Raw genomic sequence first — 20,336 nt, 5'->3', positions numbered from 1 at the left:
TAGCACGCCACGGAACACATTCGGTGCATTGCGACACTAACTGGTTCGACTTCCGAATCACGGCAAGACGGGACACGCTGGACACGGTTCGTCATCGTAAATTGAAGGTGCGTGTTAGCGCACCCATCAAAACGGCCAGCTGGCGCCCGCTCGTGTCGCCACACCGTCGTCTACGGGGCGCAGGGTAGGGGACTCGTTAGGTCGGTTAAACCCGGGGAACCGCTTTGCTTTGCACCACCTAAGGCAATGGATCCTGAACGGGTTGGTTTTTGGGCAATCCGTGATGTGGTTTTAATCTACTTTCCTTCCTGATCCCGTGCCACCGTCGCCGCCGCTGCCGGTAGCGTGTATGTTGTCGTCGATGTAAAAAATGGCTCAACAAGCACTCTCACTATCACACGCGGTGCACGCGGCGATACCGGAGCGCGGCTTCACTGATAAGGTTATGTTCCGATAGGAGGATAAGCTAGGAATGCCGGACGCCGTGCCGTGGTCGCCGTGGTTCAAGACATTAATGCTCCCAACACCCGTCCTGCCCTGTCACGCTCCGTTTTCAGGCCGTGGACGCTTTCTATTAAGGGTGTTCAATTACTGGTACCCACCATTTGTTACAACACATTCGATGGAATGCATTCGAAGCAAAAGGGCAAACCGTAAGGGCTGTTTCCATGACCAGATGGAACTAGTAAGTGAAAACCTTAGATTCGTAGATGTCACCTCTAGCCCGGGGAGGTAATTGATATGGGTCCAGCCCAGCGACCACCCCACACCAGACGTTACGAGGAGAGCTCGACATTACCACCCAGCACACCGATACCAGCATCACACACCCACAGTAGGGTCAGTAATTAACCGCAGGGCAACCAGTAGTTAATATACCCCCATCGTTAACAGCCACCGGGAAGCGTGTGGTTGAAGATCTGCTGCTACACACCAGAGCAGATCCTCCCCTATCAGCGAATGTGCCCTGGAACGTCGAGAGCAGAAGCAGCATGTTCCAAATTCCAGATGGTAATGCTTGTTCCAGTTGGAATTTGGGGACACACGTTTTTAATCACTGCATCGCTCCTACTGGGCACTTTGCAACTCTGTTGATGTCGTTTTACTTTTAGTAGTGCATTTATTTTGTACCAAAAAAATAGTTAAAATCGAACCACACCTAACCATCGATTCTAAAGTTATCGCCGATGGAACACGGAACAAAATCTGCACACTCACTATGAAAACTCAATTTAATTAGAGAAAACAAAACGCATAAATCTTATAAGTTAAAAACTGAATTCAAAATACCTTATTCAAACGTTAGTGGGGCAATCTTACGTTGAATAGAACAAAATAAGTTTATCATACAGTATGCAAAAAAAGCAAGCAATTTACATTTTGACTGATTTTTCATGGAAACCCTCATCCTAAAAATTTGTATCACATATCAATAGTTTTGTTTGTTATTCTTCTTTACTGTGTTTTTTACATTTTTTGAAAACTCCATTACTTGTGGTGATAAGACCATCCAATGGGCCTCAAAAGATATTATTGGGAAAAATGGTTATTTAATTATTTTGGAGTAAGAACTGTATAACACCATACAATAAAATACATGAAGGCGGCTAAAATTTTTTTGGGTGCTTTTCGTAGCTTGCTCCACTGTTTTTGTAATATCTTTGTTTCTAGGAGGTATTTTTCAAAAATTTAAAAAGAATAGTAAAGAAGAATAACAAACAAAGCTATTGATATGTGATACAAATTTTTAGGCTGAGGCTTTCCATGAAAAATCAGTCAAAATGTAAATTAGTTGCAAGGGGTGGATAAAATTTGTTTGCATACTGTATTTTTTCATCATCATCTATGTGAAGGTTTGAAACCGTATCAACCAAGAAAATAAGAAAATAGGGTCCTAAATTATCGCTTGAATGGCCCAATCCCTGCAAAGAAATCGTACTAACAAGTGTTGACCGAATTCAAACCATGCAGTTGATGATGGACGATGGAGCACACGTAAAAATGAGATTTGTCAAAAATCAGGAAACAAATTTCACTTTGCCAATCATAGGGAGAATGCTGGAATAAGGCTTTAGTTCATTTACGGCGAAAATTTTGCCCGTAAGATGATGATTTACAGCATGAGGATCTGAAGTTGTGGCGAAAAAAACAAATATTTGCACCTTTTGAGTAACGTTCAATTAAAAATGGTGCAAAGTAGAGTTTCTACAGAAAAGAATTTTGTCGCTTACTTGCCCAGCAATTCAGCAGCAGTAACAAAAGAAAGCAAATGAAGTGTCCTGCACTATTGTGCAAAATATTTTCCTGATGTCAAAGTAAAAGTTAAAGTAAGTTAAAAATCATATAAAAAACTAACGTAAAACATGCATCAATATTTTCCCTTAAAGGAAACACAAAAAACTTACTAAATGATGCCTTCCTTTCTTTTTACGTTCTTTTTTGTCTGAGATATGTCCTATTCGGTGTGTCCAGATTGTAACTGGCACAGGCTTTATTTATGCAGGAGTTGGGGGATACGTTTATAACGCCAGCCTCCTATCTCCTCTAGGCGCGTGGCACCGAGCTTTGCTTTCGGGTAAATACTTGAAACTCTGCTGCAGCAGTATCGGCGATAGCAGTCAGTAGTGATAACGACTGATTTCCAATGGGGTGGGGGAGGGATCCAGTTACTGACACACAAACACCACACGGCCATACACGATGCGATCAATCCGCTTTGCGTGCCGATATAATCCGGGATTCGGATCGGGATTCTGTAAACTGTTCGGCCCGGTGGGGACCCTTATCAATGTTGTCCGGAGACTGGGTGGCCACAGCAAGAGAGAGTGTGAGCGGGAGTTAGTAGCCATTTACATTTCTTCTGCCTTATCGGGAGCATGTTACGGAAGGCTTTGCCATCGCCGGCGCTCGACAAACGACAGTTTCATTTGTTTATCTAATGGCTTTCATCGCCACGAGTCTGGTTAGGCGTGGCCCCGTTGGTGGAGCCCCTATCTTCGCAAACACGGGGGCCACGGGCAGCACTACACACTTGCGAACTTCATTTGCGCCGATAGTGTTGTTTGATCTTCTCCCCTCGAAATACACCACCGGTCGGTGGAATCCCTGGTGGAGCGGTAGGTGCACCGGAGGAAAGTCAAATATTGACCCCGATGGATGGGAATGGACGGATATTTATTTACCTAAACGTCGCACCGGGCGTGCTGCACCGCTCCAATTCGCTGGCGGAAGAGTGCGCGAGTCTTGTAGCAGGCTCCGCGTAACGCTTCCAGTATCGCTTACTTCGATTGGCTCGTAAACTAGAGAAAAGCGAGGGCCCACGGCCCGTGGGCAACAGACGAACGACGAGTAGCAGGCGCTGCGCTCTGAAATGGATTGTCCGAGACTTGGAGCTGGTTGGCTGAAAGGAACGCGGAACGTGGCTCCTTTGCGTTATTTCCAATATCAAGCGCAACCTGACCAGGAATCGATTGGTTAGGCCAATGCCGGACTCCTCTCTCTCTCTCTCTCTGTCTCTGTCTTCACCAAACGGACAAAGGATTATGTAACGCGCACGGCACAGGACTCCACCACAAACACAGACCGGCTCGTCCACCGGCCCCGAACCCACCGGGAACATCATCATCATTGCGATGTAACATCGAAATGCGAGAAAAGGGCGAGCCAAACACACGACGGTACACAGGTGTGTCCGTACCGCACCCCAAAACGAAAGCCACGGAAGGACAACAAACCGACAACCCCCTCTTCGAAATGGTTATGGACCGCAAGGCGACCTCTCGCAGACCTCGGCGATTGCATGCTAGTTTGCCTTGGGCTGCCTGCTGCGACTGCTGCCAGCTCTGCTACTGTTGATGAATTTTTCCTCAAACCAAATCACAAGCCCCAACGCGCCCCAACGTCTTTCCACGGTGGTGGGCCACGACTAACCCGTCCGCGTGTCCTGCGGATTGCCCATGATTGCCTCTCGATTTTCCCGACACCGCCGCACTGCGACATGAATGTGATGGCAACGAAGGTGTCCCCTCGTCCTCGGTTCAGGTAATTGCTGAGTGATGGGGGGAAAAAAAGAGGTAAGTTGAGTCAACAGCGAGCAGCAGGCGCAGTCTAGTGTCTTCCAGAGTTTCCGCGCTGGGCAGACACGGTTTTTTGGCCACAGGAAGTCACGAAAACCAAACCGGTAAAACAGCCGGTACCCTTAATTGCACCGCTAGTCGCTCTCTTCTATGCTTTCGGCTTTAGGAAGGACAACAAGACAATTTAATGAGCCACACTGCGCCCCCGGTAAAGTAGTTCAACAAGTTGTGCAAACGGTGTGTCCGCCCGCCGCGACCCGAGCGAGCGCCACCGCGTTTGGTTAAATAGACACACCGGATCCGTGTCGCGGCGTCGCCTTGTTCCGAACTTTGGGTAAACTTAATTAACACTTTCTAGAGCCTGCTTCGATGCGCTCGCAGGCAGCAGCAACAGAAGCAGCACTCTGGACCGTGCGCTAAGGGCGGTCGTTATCTCCTAGCAACATGTACTACTTCTACTTCTGCTCATCCGAGAGCTAAGGGTACAAGGTTGATGGTCCGGGGTTTTATGGTCCCCCCCCCCCCTTTGGGATCGTGCTGTCTACCTTTTTTCGTGAACTCGCGGTGGAAAGTGAGTTGAGAGCCAAGTACAATCGGACGCTCGAGAGGCGTACAACAAGACTCGCGCGATTGTCACTCGACAGAGATAGTGTCGTTGGTCTGGTGTTCTGGACCGAGACACTGGAATGTCTTGCCGCTGGAATGTCCGGAGAGTGATGATCTCGTAGGGCCGATGCAAATGAATGCAGTTGAGCGATCGTGCGTAGCCACATCTTGCGACCGGATTGACGTTATCGGCTTTCCAAGCTTCCCGGGAATCGCCAGCATATTCTGCCGCGTCAGCACGAGCCGGTGTGAGTCAGTGGCGAGTGCAAAAATTAGTCATAATGCGGCCGTTTCGTTTTGAAACAGCTCCATCAGCAATGCCAAGATTAGAAACTGTGTCTCGCCGGTGGCAGAAGACGCGCTGCCCGTCATCGTTATCGCTTTCTGACCCGCTAGGCCAACAACATGTTGTAGGCGCTAGTGGAATGCCCCGTTGTAAGATTATGATAACGGGGCTGCTGTGGGTCAGTGGTCCGCTGTTTGTCTAGCATCATTTAGACGTTTAACACACCATTCGACATGGATGACACGGGTCGTGGTCGCGGGTGAGTTTGATAGTACAAGAGCGCGGACGGAAATTAAATGGATTTTATGTAGCAAAAAGATGGCATTAACGGTGGAGGGAAGAATGGCAAGATCGCTTTTAAAATGAAATCGTAAATTCGTTTTTTTGAAAAATTGTTGTAAACGTTCGTTAGTTAAGGACGATATCAAGTAGCCTTTGCCTTTCCTTTCCGATCAGCAGACATGCTAGACAAAACTAAGATCGATTAAATCGGATTTGATGATTAATTATACTGATAATTATACTGATGATGAAGTAATTATACTTTGCGCTGAGCAGAAAAGGCCAATTTAATGGATTAAAAGGCACGACTTTGAAAATCAAAAAGAGAGGTTTTTGGTTTAGTTAACTTCAAAATTGAGCAATAAACTCAAATGTGTACGCTATTAAAATCATTCGATAACACTTTCTTCATGTGCTATTGTTAAAAAATAAAAAGCAAAATATGACAACATGTGTCTTAACACAATTATCTTTTTAGACGACTCTCGAACGAAACCGCGTCACTGTATGTTTCACGGAAGGCGGCGACCAGAAAGAGGGGAATTTTTGGTAGAAAAATGTGACGCAAAGATTGACGTAGAGAGTGAAGTAATATTTTAAGAACAATTTTGTTCTACGCGGAAATCAAATCAGTATTCTTCACGTCGCCGCCGCCCGGTTAGTACGTCCGTTTGTCGCTGAAAATGGATGAGGCATATACCGGGCAGCAGTTCCAAAACCAGAAAACCAGAATGCTAGCAGCGCTTCTCGGCCGAGCAACAAAACATACGGGGTGCGGACGGACGGAACCCGAGGGTGCGGACGGACGGAACCCGAGGGTGCTAACCAGCGGACGCTAAAATATTCCAATGCCGTCGCCGCCGTCATCCAAGGATTATGTAAACAGATCCGATTTTGTGTTGCCGCCGTCTGGTGCTAAAGAGAGAGGGAGAAAGGGTGGAAGGGTGTCGCAGCGTTCCTACAGCAACCACCTCCGCCCCCCAACCCCACAACGCTGGTCCGGTGTTTCCTCCAGCCGGTTATCGTCGCAATTAGCAATTCACGCCGCCTACTACTGCTACCACTACAGCGATCAAGAAAACGGTGAAGAGCCACGAGACGACACGACACGAAGTCTCTTTCTCGCGGTGGCCTACTGGTTCGTGTGTGATGTTGCTGCTCGGTCCGATGAGACGACCAGATAAGATCACAGCAAAAACCGCCGGGAAAGTGAAAACCTCTCGATGAAGCATCGAGCGCAACGGATCAAGGTGACCGCGGTGGGGGCGGGTGCGGATGCACGGCAGGTGGTCGTTTCGCGACACACGCGGATATCCAACGACCTCGGGGATTTAATTAAAGCATCAAACGCTTGCTACAAGCGATGCCCAGTAGCCGGGGTGGCGGTCTCTCGTGTCACAGGTGACACCCACCTCAGGGCTACTATCGCAAGGTTCTTACACACCCTACCCCTGTCCCCTGGCACTAGGTAAGGGGGAGGCAGCTCGCTCTTCTGACGGTGGCGCTGTTGCACAATCCCTAGTGCCTGATGCTGTACGGAGAGGCTGCTTGCTGGAGGTCGGTCGTGCCCTTGTTCTTCCTTAAATAATCTCAGCCTCACCAACACCGGTGAGAGAGAGAGAGAGAGAAAGGACAAGTGAGCGAAAGTTACTCTTCGGTTCGAACGGGATTTTTCCGATCGAAGTGCATCCCCCGGTCGTCCCCGGCCGCTGCCCCGGTCCAACCGGGTTTGGAGTTAATTAACTTTTGGGCTGGGGAAATCGTGTAGCAGACCCACCTTCCCTCATTCCACGCTCCAATCCCCTCACCTGTTGTTGTTGCTGGTGCTGCTGGATCTGGATGCTGCAGCGAGGCTCCCGCACATTCACCGCACACGCTGAACACCGTTTCACGGCTGCCAAATTATCTTCTCTTCGCTTCACCCACCGCTAGCTGGGTTGATGGTTTTTCCGAGGCTTTTTCTAGGCCACCCAGGCCGTTTCACCTGCACCTTGGCACTGGTCGCGGCGTACCACACGTACACACCCGGGAGCACCGGATGATGATGATGCTGATGCAACTGAGCGTCGCTGGCTGAGGTTACAACGACCCAGCCTACTCTGCGAGGCTGTCACTCGCGATTTTGCGACACGGTTTTCGATTTTTCACTCCGACGAAGACACACTAGCACACGGCGGGGAAAGGGGGGAGAGGTACGCACGCACGCACGGACGCGCCCCGGTTGCTACGGAGGGTGGGGCAGCGGTGCCCGAATTACCACACGACGGAAGCACTAGCTGCGGGATCATTTTCACTGCCTAACGCAAGCTAAAATGCGGACTCGGCGTTCCGGCGCCTCACGGCTCACACTCAGCTGTGCCACAGCACCACCTGCGCTAAACTACCGGAGGTCAGTTGCACGCACTTCACATCACCGCAGCAACCTGCTGTGATTTTCCGCCGCGCTGCTCACACGCGAGAGCTGGCTGGCGCCAGGCCTGCTTTTATTTCGGGAAGCCCTCGACACCCCTCGCGTTCTTCTCCGCTTGCTTTCGTTGGTCCGCGTGCTGCTGTTACTGATTGTAATTGTGAAGCTGATTAGTGAGATAAAACTTTGGGTGAATTCCCACTTACCTAATCTTACAGCATTTTACACGACCGAAGGACGCGCGGACGGACTTGGGTTGGTTGCGTCCCGAAGGAGGATTTCGTGGTTTCCGCCCTGGCTTTTTCGCGCTGCGGTTCTCCGAGCCGCTCACAATTGCCGGGCTTACTTTTCCAACGAGAACGTCGGTGGAAGCTGCCAACGAATTGAAATTGTTCAGAACGCGCACGAAAAAAGCCGCAGGAGATGAGAATTTCCCACTTTTTCTGAGCTCGGGACGTGATTCCAACCTCGACCGGACCAAAACAACCGAGAACAACCGACACACACCCGCGTACGCACGCACAGTACACAGACTGCATGATTCCGGAAGGTACCGCTAGATCGGGAGTTCGAGCAGACTTTCAAAATTACAAGCTGGACTGTTTAAAATATCATTTTATTTTATCATTTATCTTTCTGATAACAGCGCACATATGATTGTCAATGATTTTAATAGTTTCTCAAAGCTCATAAATCTTCCGCAACGCACCACCCGGTCTGTTCGGTACTAAATATCCTTGTTAATCAATAACACAACAGATTACGGTATCGTACGCGAATCTTGGATGCTGCCAACGTTATTTTTTCATTCGCCTAACACGTTTATTAACTTATAAAGACATTGAATGTAGCTAAACAATATCCACCAACGAATGCAGGAAAAGCGGCAGATTACTAGAAACACCCTCTAGTACCACCACCGCCCACTGTCTTCACTCGTTCAGTTTATCGGTACAAACTGTATCGATTGTTTAATACGGCGGATGAAGGCCACCACGTAGCCCTTTCCCGATTGCTTCTGGTCCATCTCGATCAGCTGCTTGCAGAACGTTTCGTTGAACACACCGATAAGCGTCTTCTTGAGCGACACGATGTCCTCGTTCGTTATCAGTCCCGCCGAATCGTTCAATCCAAATTTGCAGGCTAAGAGAAGCGATAGAGAAAACGAATGGAAAGGAATGAGCCACTGCATGGCCAGTACATAATAAAACTCTCGCATGTCCTTACAAATGCCCGCATTTGCACCGGTACGGCTGTTGACCGGTAGAACGCGCAACACGAAAAAGTCCAGATGTGCCCACAGGATGTACAGACAGTGTTCGATGATAAAAATGCTACGCTGCAGTTCCTCCTGTTTCGCCATCACACGCTCCGTAAGCGCATTGTATTGTATTTGAACTGGAAGAGGGAACGAAGAGGGTAATGGGCTGATATTCGCAATCCGTGGAAACACTTACTGTTTTTATCTAGGTCTATGCTTGGCAGTGAGTTGCGCTGCTGTTGGAGACTCTCCAGCACGTTGCGCTCCTTATGGTAGTACTCCACCATAGAGCGGAGCTGTGTAATGACAGTGTAGAGGCTGTGGGTTTGTTGATCGCTCGCCACATTGTTCATCGTCTGACCGAACCCATCTTTGCGCAGTGGAGCCACCGTACCACCCTCCGCACCACTGCTGTGCGGCGAGAAGATCACATTGATCGTGCGATGGTCAACGACATGGTTCGAGATGCAATTGCGCGCGTAGAGCGTAAGATTGGCGGCCACCTCGAGAATGTATTTAATGTGCAGCGATCGCTGGCGTTCATCGCTCAGTGTCACGTTTCCGGTGAGGCTGAGCCCACCGCTGATCCCGATGGCACTACTATCGAATGGGCTCGGTTGTAGATCTTTCAGCATTTGCTCGGACACGATGAAGCGAGGAAACAGACCCAACATGAACTTGTGCATTCGGTAGAGCTGTGTGGAGAACGCCAAATTGGCGTTGGGATCGGTCAGCTCAAAGATTTCCTGGTTAACGGCCCGGGCCACCAGATTCGTAATGCTGGCCAACTCCTTCAGCAGACCGATATCCATGCGCGGTGAACCGGCGCGTAGAACCGTCTCGATCATGTCACTGTGCGAGACGAAGAAATGGATGATCTGACTGATGACGGAACTGTTCTCCTGGCCGAGCGTCGACAGGATGGTGGCACAGAGATTGAGAGCCGGGAACAGTATCTGCTGGTAGCGGGCCTCTACCGGTGGAATGAAGGAGGAAGATGAGCTCGACAGCGAGACTGCCATGGTGACGGAAGTTCCGGCGTACTGTGCATGCCCTTTCATGTGGATCTGCACGTCGGGATGCAGATCGTACACCTTCATGCTTCCCAGCACACCGAGCAGCCGCTCCTCTAGCAACAACCGGGCCCCAATCTGACACCGTCCGATACGACTCAACAGTGCCATCTTGCTCTCGTATACGTACAGGGCACGGAAGCTGTTCGGATTGCTGTTCAGAATGAGCCGCAGATCATCGTCGTGCTTCAGCAAACTGTTGACAATGTGCGAGAGGTAGCCATGGCGTGCGCAGAATTCGACAATGTCTACCGACGCATCCATGCTCAGGAGCGTATCGAGGCAGGACATGGCCAGCATCTTGCAGATATCATGGCCCGAGGTGCAATCACGGCACATAACGTCGATTAAACTATCGCCGAACGTGTTGAACATATCCATGATCATCTTTAGCTGTTTATGATCTTCCGTTTCCTCACCGTAAAGCCTTCGGTTAGCGCCCGAAATTGTATTGTTGAGGAAGGAATCCGTACTGTGGAAATGACGAAAGAAATATTTGGTTATAGTTGGAAACAGCACCTCGACATCGAACATTCATGCCGTCCTTACTCATCCTTGTCCTTTTCCAGCTTCTGCCCACGCTCCAGATTGTCCTGGTTGCCCTTGATGATGTGCATGTAGTTGAGCAGGGTCACGTACAGGTTCATCTTGAGCTGTGGTGATCCGTCGCTGCTCGTGAGCATCCACTCGAGAATGTTTTTCAATATAAACTTCAAACTAAGCGCGTTCGCTCGCTCGAGGAAGTTGTAGTCGGCCACCTCCCGTCCCCGAGCCGTGGTTCCATTAAAGTCTTCGTGCAGGATTGTTCCATCCCTACTTTTCGACCCTAGCCCCAGCGCCGTACCGTTGTGACTACGCTCAGATAGGTGCCGTAGCGATTGCTGCTCGGATTTCAGCAAAAAGCAGCTGCGCAAGTTCACCATCAACAGTGCGATGGTCGAAGAGGCAAGGTTGGCCAGCTCGGGCAGTATGCGGTTCGGGACCGCCTTGCCAAGCATGATCTGCAGTATCTCCGTTATGATGATTTGCTTCGTTTCGAGCGACATGATGAGCGTTGGCGTAACGCTCACCAGCACCTCCGCCACCTGGCCCCACGCTTCAAGGAACCTGGTGTTTGCCGTACAATCGCTACGGTGGGCATTCAGTTTCACCACAAACTGAAGGATGCTCTTAATTTCCTCCATCACGTACGTTCGCTGACCGAACGGGACCGAGTCCTGTGAGTCCACCTCCGACAGCAAGATGGCGTACAGCTTTCGGGTGCAAATGAGCCGCCGGCCATCATTCGGATCGATTGCGATCTCGCAGTACTGCAGCAGATCGTGCAGAAGCCCCGTGTTAAAGTACTTCCAGCGTGGTTCTTCTAACGGTTTGATGCCGAAGCTGACACAATCGGGCAGAATGCACAGCAAGCGTTTGGCTGTTTCGCTCGATTCCTTATTCGCAGTGGCCGTCATCGATGCCATCGACGCGTTCATCGTAAGGCTTAGCGTTTGATTCGTGTAGAAATGCTGCTGCTCGGGCGTGACTTCTGCGGCCGTCTGGGTGTGCACGATTTTCAGCAAAATCTTGCAAATCACTTCATACTGTGTCGCTTGATTGCGCTCGCTCGTAAGCTTCAGTTCGATCACGATCGTTTTCAGAAGATACGTCATCTGATTCAGCTGGTGACGGTTTTTGCCGTGCGGAAACGGAAGGGCAGCCGTATGCCGACAGAGGAAGTCATTGCAAGAACGCAGAAACCGCAGGAATACCTCGGAAGTGTGCAGATTACGACAGATGAGATACAGCAAACGATACGCGTTCTCAATCAGTTTGCTGTAGCTGGTCGATAGGACGCTTCCGGTTTTGATATTCTGCAATATGAAACAAGAAAACGATGAGTAAATCTGTCTTACACTTGACGTTAATTTCGCCCTGCACTTACCTCGAGATGTCTATCCAAGAGTGTGATAAGGGATTTGGAGCAATTGCTCGGGAAGTTCATCACACCCGGTTGTTGTAGGTTCGTTTGATGTAGTTCCTTGCCGAGATCGAACCCGAGCAGATAGTGTGCCAGATTCGGCACAACTGGTTGCAGAAGGCAGTCTTGTATGAGGTGAATGACCGCAGCCTTGAGACTAAGCGCAACATACGTTTCGCTGTAACGCGATGCTGTACTCAGCTGCTCCGCCTCAACCGGCACCATCGCCGATCGTTCGTTTGCTGCTTGTTCCGAAAGTTCGTCCCCAGTTTCCTCGAAAATGTTGATCTCCGACTCGAGACACTCGACAAACCCTTGGCGGATTTCGTTCTTCAGCGCTTCCGTTTGAGTGACGAGCGCGAGTATCAACTGATTAACGTCCGGTTGCGCCATTACCATCGTGAGGACGCGTAGCGCTACCAGACTGTTTTCCGGTAGCCACGAGCTGTACGTAATGTGCTTCATAACGTTCAGCATATGATCCGCCTTGCCGGTGCGAGGATTCATCCCCAACAGTAGTTTGCTCAGGCCCACAAGAATAACCGGATGAGGTGAGGCAAGGTGTAGATTGAAAAAGTCTTCCTGTAGCTTCAGCGCACTTTCGATGATCTGAAGACAGAGCAAGGAGGACGCCTCTAGGGCACTACGGCCCGGGAAGGGAGCGTACGTGTCGAAGCACACGACCGACTCACCGAGTACGTGTAGAATCAGCCGCAGCAGATCGGATTTGGTGTTCAGTTGTAGCAAAATATCATAGGCCGGTGGCGTGCGTCCTTCTTTCATCTGTTTCGAGGACAAGGGTGTCACTTCACATTTATAATCTCGCAAGAAGCTGTGCAGAATCTGAAGACACTTTTGTGTGAGTTGCCACTTTTCGGCGGGATCTTTGTAGTTGCGGCTAAACACCTGCAGCAGTACGACATCGATGACGTACGACAGGTAAGGAGCAATACCGGGGGCTCTTTTGCCTTCACCCAGATTTTCCGGCACGATCGTACGCATCAGCACGGCCAGAAAGTCAAGCATCGCTTGCGTTAGTGGGTACGCTTCGTTCCGGCTTTCGACCTCTTCCAACTCCGATCGAACACCGCGTGTCTGGAAGTTGCTCGTCGTCGGCACGGTCGAGATGATCTGCACGTCCTCCAGATTGCTCCACAGGTGCACCGCGTTCTCGAAGTTGTTGGCCAATGCGGCGAGCGTGCGTACTATTTCGGCTTTTAGCTGAATGGGCACCGAGCAACTGATGAGTCCAACGAGGACACTCAGTGGGATCCATTTTTCGTTCTCGCAGAGCGCCACGCGGGACAGTTCATCGTAACGGGCGACAGATTGGATGACCTGCAGTACGGCCTGCAGACCGAGAATCTCCTGCGGATTGATGCTGCGGTTGATGGCCCGGTTTCGGTACACCGTTTCCGTGTGTGCCGTCTGATCTTGGCGCAAGTTGTGGAAGTACGCGATCAGCGAGTTGAAGAAATGATCCCACGAGACGGTGCTGCTGCCCGAGTTCGGCATCGTTTGCGAGTACGCATGCACCATGGAGCTGTGTCGCAGCAGGTTAAACGCACTGCGGGCCGACTGTGGGTTGCAGCTGAGCCCGGCCAGCATTTTCAGATACGGTATGAACAGTGTCGGTGGTAGCAACTCTCCGGCGAGACGGATGAACTTGAACAGACAAACGGAGCGAGACGATGAGCGAAGGGCCGCGCTGGACATGAACTCGGATGGGCCCCAGTACTCGACACTGAGATGAAGCTGCAACCGATCGTTGCCGTAAAACTTGCCCACGGCAAGGAGGAGCGTTTCAAAGTTGCGACACAGGTTCGCCGGAGGTTCGATGCCCTGCTGTTGGTAAAGCTGAACCGTCCGGGCCGTCTCATCAGCCCTTCCACGCAGTTCCGTCACCTTCGAGTGCATCAGCTCGATGAAATCGGCAAACAGTGTGTGGATGCGCCGATAGAAGAACTCCGTTTCGAAGATGAGGTCACTCTCGAAGAACGTGTAGTACAGGAAATCGAACACTTTCCCCTGGATCGCACCATTCACGAGCAGCTCATCCTGATCGATGATTTTGGCCGTGTCCTGGAACAGCGTTTGTGGTGCCAAGCGTAGCGTCGCGATGGACAGTCCGAACGCAAACAGCGACAGTGCGTGCAGACCATCGTTTTCCCAGCTGCTGGACAGGGCGTCCATGAGGAAGTCGATGTACAGTTCATCTTTAATCATTGGCAGCTGCTTTACCAACTCCTCGCCATCCTCTCGCCGCTGTAGGACACTTAGATCGAGTGCATACAGCAGTGCCATCTGTAGCGTGACCGTCACGTCGTCAATTTCGCCGCCCGATTCCGCGTATTTGTATCCCCGTAGATACTGGATCAGCTGCACCGTCGCATTGCGTGGTAGACCGGCTTGAGCGGCGCAAAAGTACAAACACTGAGCCAACTGAAGACGAATTTCGTCGAACAAATCCAACACCTGCCGATGGTGCTTCGGAGGACCGAGTGCTCGGTTTGTCGTGAGGATGTCGAGCTCTTTCGTGATGTCCAGTTCGTTCAGCAGGTCAATGATACGCTCCAGCAGCCCATCCGCCAGCAGACCGTCCGTGTAGCTGGTGACGATCTGCGTAACTTCCGGCGAGGCATCCGTGCACCACGAGACACCGGCCCGTGACTTCAGTAGCTGCTTTAAACTCGCAACGAGCGATTTGCGACCATCGTAGTAGAGCAGCACCGCCACCAATCCTCTCGTCAAGCCCGGATGATTCACGAGTTGTTGCTGCGAGGTGCAGAGCAGTTCCAGCGCAACATACTCGTTCAGGTCGAACATATCGGATAGGATGATGCTCTCATCGACGAGATCCTTCGAGAGGATCGTGTGCCCGAACTCGGGCAGCGTGATGCCGTCGGTGATGCCACTTTTTATCGCCTCGCGGCACTTTGCGTTTTTCGGCGGGTTTTTAAGCAGCGAGATGAAATTTTGCTTGTACTTCCGCAGCAGCGCCTCCAGGTTGACGGCGTTGTTCGTGTCGGCCAGCTCATCTTGTGGCAGCAAACAGTGCTCCACGCTGTTCAGCAGATATTTGTACGGGGTCCACAGATCATCGGGCGTCGCTAAAATCGGGGAACCGGAGTGTTTTGTTAGCTCGCAGACGATGCCCGCAACCCTAACCTCACAACAGCGACCGCGGTCTTTCGGCGAGTCTTCCGAGGCCCTGTACTTACCATCGGCCATTGTCTAATCGCGCGATCTACTTTATCTGAATGCCGGCGTTACTGCTGAAGCAGTGAGATGCTTAAAACACTTTTAATCACTCTTTTTAGCGAGTTTTTAGCGAGGAGCGCACGACGATAAACGGCGGCAAAACTGGCTTCTTCTTCTTCTTATTCTTCCTTTTTGACAGCCGAGTTGTTTACAGTTGGTGAGCGTTTACCGGGGTTGGGTTGAGATTGACTTGAAATCGGTTTGAACATTTTGAAACGAACGTTACTGCCTCCGAAACGCCTCCGAAAAACGGGACCAGTTTCATCAATTTCCCCCCAGGAAAGTATCTGACCATCCGTTTCAATTATCGCTTATCATGTGACAATGATGTAAGATGAACAATTCACACCCTGAAATCACTAAACCAGTTGCATTTGGACATGGTGTCAACGACATCTGCTTGGAGGCAGCACCTTTTATTAACACGTTCACCCTCTTAATGCCTCGAAGCAAAGGGCATAACGGGCGTCCGCCATGGATATAACCACAAATTTTTAAGCCCATCAACCTGTCCAATTACGAATGAATCAACGACAATAAAGCGCGGCATTGCCCCACGCTAACTTTGGAGCCCGGCGTGACCTGCGATCTTGCAGAGGAAGGTTGATGAAAGCATCCGTTGCCGGACCTCCCATTTCGCAGCAGCATCAAAACTTTGCAAAAATAGGTCCCTCGTTGTGTGGTTATTTGGACGTTGCACCTGACGGAAACCATAAGTTTGCGCCATCTCCGCAGAACAGGCAGGAAGTAGAACGTCCATCATGTGGTTACTCTGCGTGGAAGAGATTAATATAAGGCAAAGTCAACCATAATTTTAGAGGCAACCTAAGAGACGACGACGTATGCCTCGTATACTTGCTAGTCATAACCTTTGGTGATCGATGGTGATGGGAATCTCAGAACTATGATGCGTCTTTGGGCTCATCTTCTTCCTGCGTATTCGATTGCCGGTTATTACCTGTTCTTCATTGGATTCGTTCCTTCATTAGACCATTGATCACCGCACGTACGAAGCAGCGATATTTGAAGTGTCGGACCATGGTTACGGGAAACATATTGTACGACGGTTAATGGCTAGTATTAAGTTTATTGCAAAAGATACCGCCATTACACTGTTGGGAGGATTGCAATGTCTTCACACCTTTATGACCACGGTTTGGCGTACTTTTAGTTTTGCGGACCGGCCCACGTTCCCCTGATTTAAGTTCTTTTCATGCGCGCTTAATCATCGTCATAATTCAGTCCTTCTGGATAGTGCGCGATCGACCCCGGTACGGCGAGATAATATTTACAGTTAATGAACGCACGATGGTAAAAACGAGATCCAATATTCAGCGCCACCGATCGAATGTTGGTACAGTCTTCGTCAGATTGGCCGAAGAGACAAATGCGAAATCTGCTAGAGAGAACATGTAAGTGTAGACTAGAGATTAAGCGTTTGGAAAACTTCACAGCAGATTGCTCAATTGAGACATGCAAGGGGAAACCTCTAACAACACATTTTCAATAGCAGAATCAAAAAGAGGCATTAGTTGATCATATTTATTTATGATTCTTTTACGACATTTTACTACTAAAGTGTCATCGTTAAACCTCCTATGAAACGACCATCCATTGGCTAATGAAGCGGAACGAGCCACGCCGGTTGGCGCTAGGTTCAATTTCATTTGCGCGGATTGCGCAAAACTGTTGAACAGAGCGACTACACGAACTACCAAGAAGGTTGATGTAGCGAGAAGGATCGGTGCATCGGTGCAATCAGTGTGATAGTTTTATCTTCCTCGATCACTCGGTGCCGCACATGCGGCGCATCTTCGACCAACGATCGTGCTTCTGCCATTCGTACCGTCGGTGGGCCACTCTCGGTTCGGTGGGTGTACGGTTTCAAATTATGTTTATTAATGTCACCTTTTAAATGGCTCCGTCACTCAAAACTGTGCCGAACGCACGGACCTTTGGTGCACTCCGCACGAAGATCGGTCCCTGGGAACTCTTTCACTTTTGGTGGCTCAGATTACACCCCGGCTTCGTTGTTCGGTAGTAGCTGATTTGGATGCCTTTTTTTCTTTCGCTCGTTCGAGAAAGCCCAAAAGTAATGGGCAATTTGTCTAATTTTGCATATCGCTTGCGATGCTTGCTCATAAACCGATGCATGGCGCTCCTTTTCCAGCGGATCACCTGCAGCGTGCACCACGTCTGTTGGCAGCGCTCGATCGATCGTGTGGAGCGGAGGATGGCACAGTGACCAAGATTCGCTGCGTGCACGCTCGGTGCTCCAGCGCACAAGTAAAAGTTCCAGCTATTTACCTCGGATTGAACTTTACCAACATGCAAATCACGCCGTATCGAGGTTATGGCGCAGGTTCGGTGAGTCGGTTGGAGGAGAGACATCATTTGGTGACCGTTTAGCTGTCCGAAAGCACTCCAGCAATGCTGCAGCGAAACATGTACCGGGTGTAAGATGGATTAAAAATGTCCGAAATGCTTCCAGATTGCGTGTTACGAGTTATAATGTCGCTTCTAAGGTTCACCGTCACCTGGCGCTATCTCGCCTGGAATGTTGGGTACTAGTCAAACCAACCTGTCGCTTATGTTTGCTATTTCCTCCTCCAAGATATCGATCGTTAGCAGAGACAAGGGACACACATTTCACCATTCGTGTACCATTTTTAGCCACCGGACCATGCCTAGCGTCTATCTCGTAAATCATCATCAACGCGAGTAGTGTCTGGGGAAGAGCGTATCACAGCGACGAAACCACTGGTGTCTCACGTTACTTCCACTGGCGTGGGACAAGGGCGCCGCTGTGATCGTCCGTGCCTAAACAGCCAGCCATCCGGCCGGCCACCTGATGATAACCCGTTGTCTCCGCCATTAATTATGCGACAAACCAAGTTATGAGAAGCAAATTAATATTTCATATTTTCCACGAGATACCAAAAATAATCAAACGATTTCTTCTCCACACCCCCGGGCGCACGGACGGGATCCGGGAGCGTATGGGGCTGGCACACCCGATCAGGGGGAGAAATATGGTGCTGTTGCCGGAACTGTTGCAACTGTTTGCAACCATCCCTGCCTTAGGCGGAACTGTTTGTTTAATCAACCCCAACACACACGAAAAACCGGTTCATTTGGGATCAGTTTTACGATCCGGTTTGTTGTAACTTTTTCATTCCGGCCGGCCGTTCCGAGCCCTCCTTTTGCGAAATAGATTTGTAAAAACGGCGCTTGATTCGCGCTTGATTTATCGCACATCTAAACGGCTGGATAACAATGCCGCCCAGTGCGCGGCCACACTTGAAAATTCATAGCGGAAAATCGTGGTTTTCCGTGTGCTTTGTGCCCCCTGTTTGAACAATGGTGGCAGATTGCAAGAATACCCGCCGAACCCCACGGAACGTGCGCGAATGTATTAAATTGGGACAGTTTTGAATTGAATAGAACGCAAGCCGCAGCTACGTTTGGCGGAATATCGTAAACTCGGCTCATAATTATTTCGCGTTTGTGGTTTTGCTGTGTCGCTTCTACTGCGGTTCATTTCCAGGTCTTTGTTCCTCTCCGGGACAGTGTTTGCGTTTCTAATATTTTTGCAGGTGCGAAAATGCAGATGATTGCGAGCCGTTTGATTGTGACAGGTCGTGTTTTTCATTTTTGCACAAACAGTTTACGAGCCTTTTGTGTTTCTCGGTGTTGCACTATATATCTTGTCGTTTTAATCGTTATCTGTCATGTAGATTAGCGGACGACACAACATCCACAAACCTCAGACGATCGTCGGGTTCGTTCTCCTTTAAGCTCCATGTTTCCTGTTTATCATAGTTTATGCTGTATACGTTGCACTATTTTCTTACTTTTGGGGATTGCCAAGAAATCGCCAACGAAACAGATATTCTCAATCAGTAAGTTCTAAGCTAAATTAAGTGGTTGGATTTTTAAGAAAAAAAATGAGAAAACTGAGGACAATGTTCAAAAGAAGTATTTATTGGAAAATGATCTTTCTCCACAGAAAATGTTTGTTGCAACGACTTACAAATGATTTAATTTTTTTATTTTCTGTATCTGCTTAGTTATCTGGTTGGTCAAGGATTGAAGGCACTAAGAGCAACCATTCAAAACGAACTCGTATCGCTGAATGGAACAGTTAATCGCGATGAAAGTGATCCCCACTCGGCCCACCTTATAAGGTACGCGCGCGCGAGATAAGTCGTTCGCGCACCAGACCTATAAAGCAACGAAATTACCGAGGTTTTCACCCTGTCCCCGGGTAGGACCAACAACCTTGCGAACTCCCAGCCCTGGCAGCCATCCTATGTACCGTTGCATGGCTCTCCTTTGGCTCAATCCTTTTGGCTATCGCTTAAGAGCAATTAAGGTGACATTACATTGCGAATTGATAGGTTGGCAAATTTAATGCCGATCGGTGAAGTTCGCAAGTTTCGGCACCCGTAAAAGGGGTGACAATGGGATCCGGAATGAGTGGAGCACTGGACAGTTTATCACTTCCCGTGGAAAGGTGTGGTACCGTGGTACGTAGTGAAATGGTTCGATCGAATGGTCGAGGAGGATGAGGTGTAAAGTCAAAATAAAACAATAAAATTAATACGCAACGCACTCGAACGAGGAGAGTTTGATGAGTCACGGTACGACAGGATCAATGGCACCAAGTGCTTGCCATACGTCAAGGGAAATGAAAGGGATTCTCTCTATACTGGACGATACTTGGCTGCCAACTACGTAAATTCGTTTTCATTAAACATTTCAACCGCTACATAAACCCGTTAACATCCTTGTGTCACGATCGCTACAACATAGTCCATTGCCAGATGTCGACGTCGATCAGCACGATCCGACTGGACGATCCGGAGTCTCCTGCGTGATTAAAAGAGAGAACGAAGGAGAGAGCAGCAGGAGGAAGTCCTTTACGCGTATGCTAATGTTATATTTTCAGGCAGGTTGGTATGATCGAGTGGATATACGTTCGTATCGCGTTGGCAATACTGTCAACCACTTTCACGGAAAGGAATTCCGGGCGTCCCCAGGTAGAAGAGTTAGCCGCTGATTGGCGCAGGTGGTTTCCACCTGCGATCCGTTGCGCAATGGCCGTTGATTTGTCGCACA

The 20,336-nt window shown here is 49.7% G+C and overlaps 2 protein-coding genes across 4 annotated transcripts in view; both read right to left on the bottom strand.

Annotated features, from left to right (window-relative positions):
• The window catches only part of LOC126569288 (uncharacterized), a 15,325-nt gene extending 7,200 nt beyond the window's left edge, over positions 1 to 8,125 (bottom strand). The window contains exons 1-3 of one of the 3 annotated variants that reach the window (XM_050226267.1): positions 8,096 to 8,125; positions 7,864 to 8,029; positions 7,059 to 7,805 (exon numbers count right to left, since the gene is read on the bottom strand). The gene's annotated coding sequence lies outside the window, so the exon portion shown is untranslated. Of the gene's footprint in view, positions 1 to 7,058; positions 7,806 to 7,863 lie in introns of all 3 variants that reach the window. The other 2 variants (XM_050226266.1, XM_050226268.1) reach the window with 2 other exon arrangements.
• A 247-nt stretch (positions 8,126 to 8,372) lies between these two features.
• Positions 8,373 to 15,317, bottom strand: LOC126569282 (nuclear pore complex protein Nup205). Its single transcript, XM_050226255.1, has 6 exons — positions 15,176 to 15,317; positions 11,919 to 15,064; positions 10,541 to 11,847; positions 9,115 to 10,463; positions 8,885 to 9,055; positions 8,373 to 8,800 (listed from the first exon to the last, which is right to left on the bottom strand). Exons 1-6 carry the CDS (start codon positions 15,183 to 15,185, stop codon positions 8,598 to 8,600), a joined length of 6,186 nt encoding a protein of 2,061 aa, XP_050082212.1. The 5' UTR covers positions 15,186 to 15,317; the 3' UTR covers positions 8,373 to 8,597.
• Between the last annotated feature and the right edge of the window lie 5,019 nt (positions 15,318 to 20,336).

This window comes from Anopheles aquasalis, chromosome 2, assembly GCF_943734665.1.
Source record: "Anopheles aquasalis chromosome 2, idAnoAquaMG_Q_19, whole genome shotgun sequence".
In the NCBI taxonomy this organism is placed as follows: domain Eukaryota; kingdom Metazoa; phylum Arthropoda; class Insecta; order Diptera; family Culicidae; genus Anopheles; species Anopheles aquasalis.
Note: the sequence above shows the minus strand (reverse complement) of the source record. Positions and strands in the feature narration are given on the sequence as shown.

Coding starts and splice junctions, on each gene's coding strand:
- LOC126569282 (XM_050226255.1), bottom strand. Junction 11,848..11,918: donor TCTTGGATAGACATCTCGAG/GTAAGTGCAGGG, acceptor TTCATATTGCAG/AATATCAAAACCGGAAGCGT. Junction 9,056..9,114: donor CATAGACCTAGATAAAAACA/GTAAGTGTTTCC, acceptor TCCCTCTTCCAG/TTCAAATACAATACAATGCG.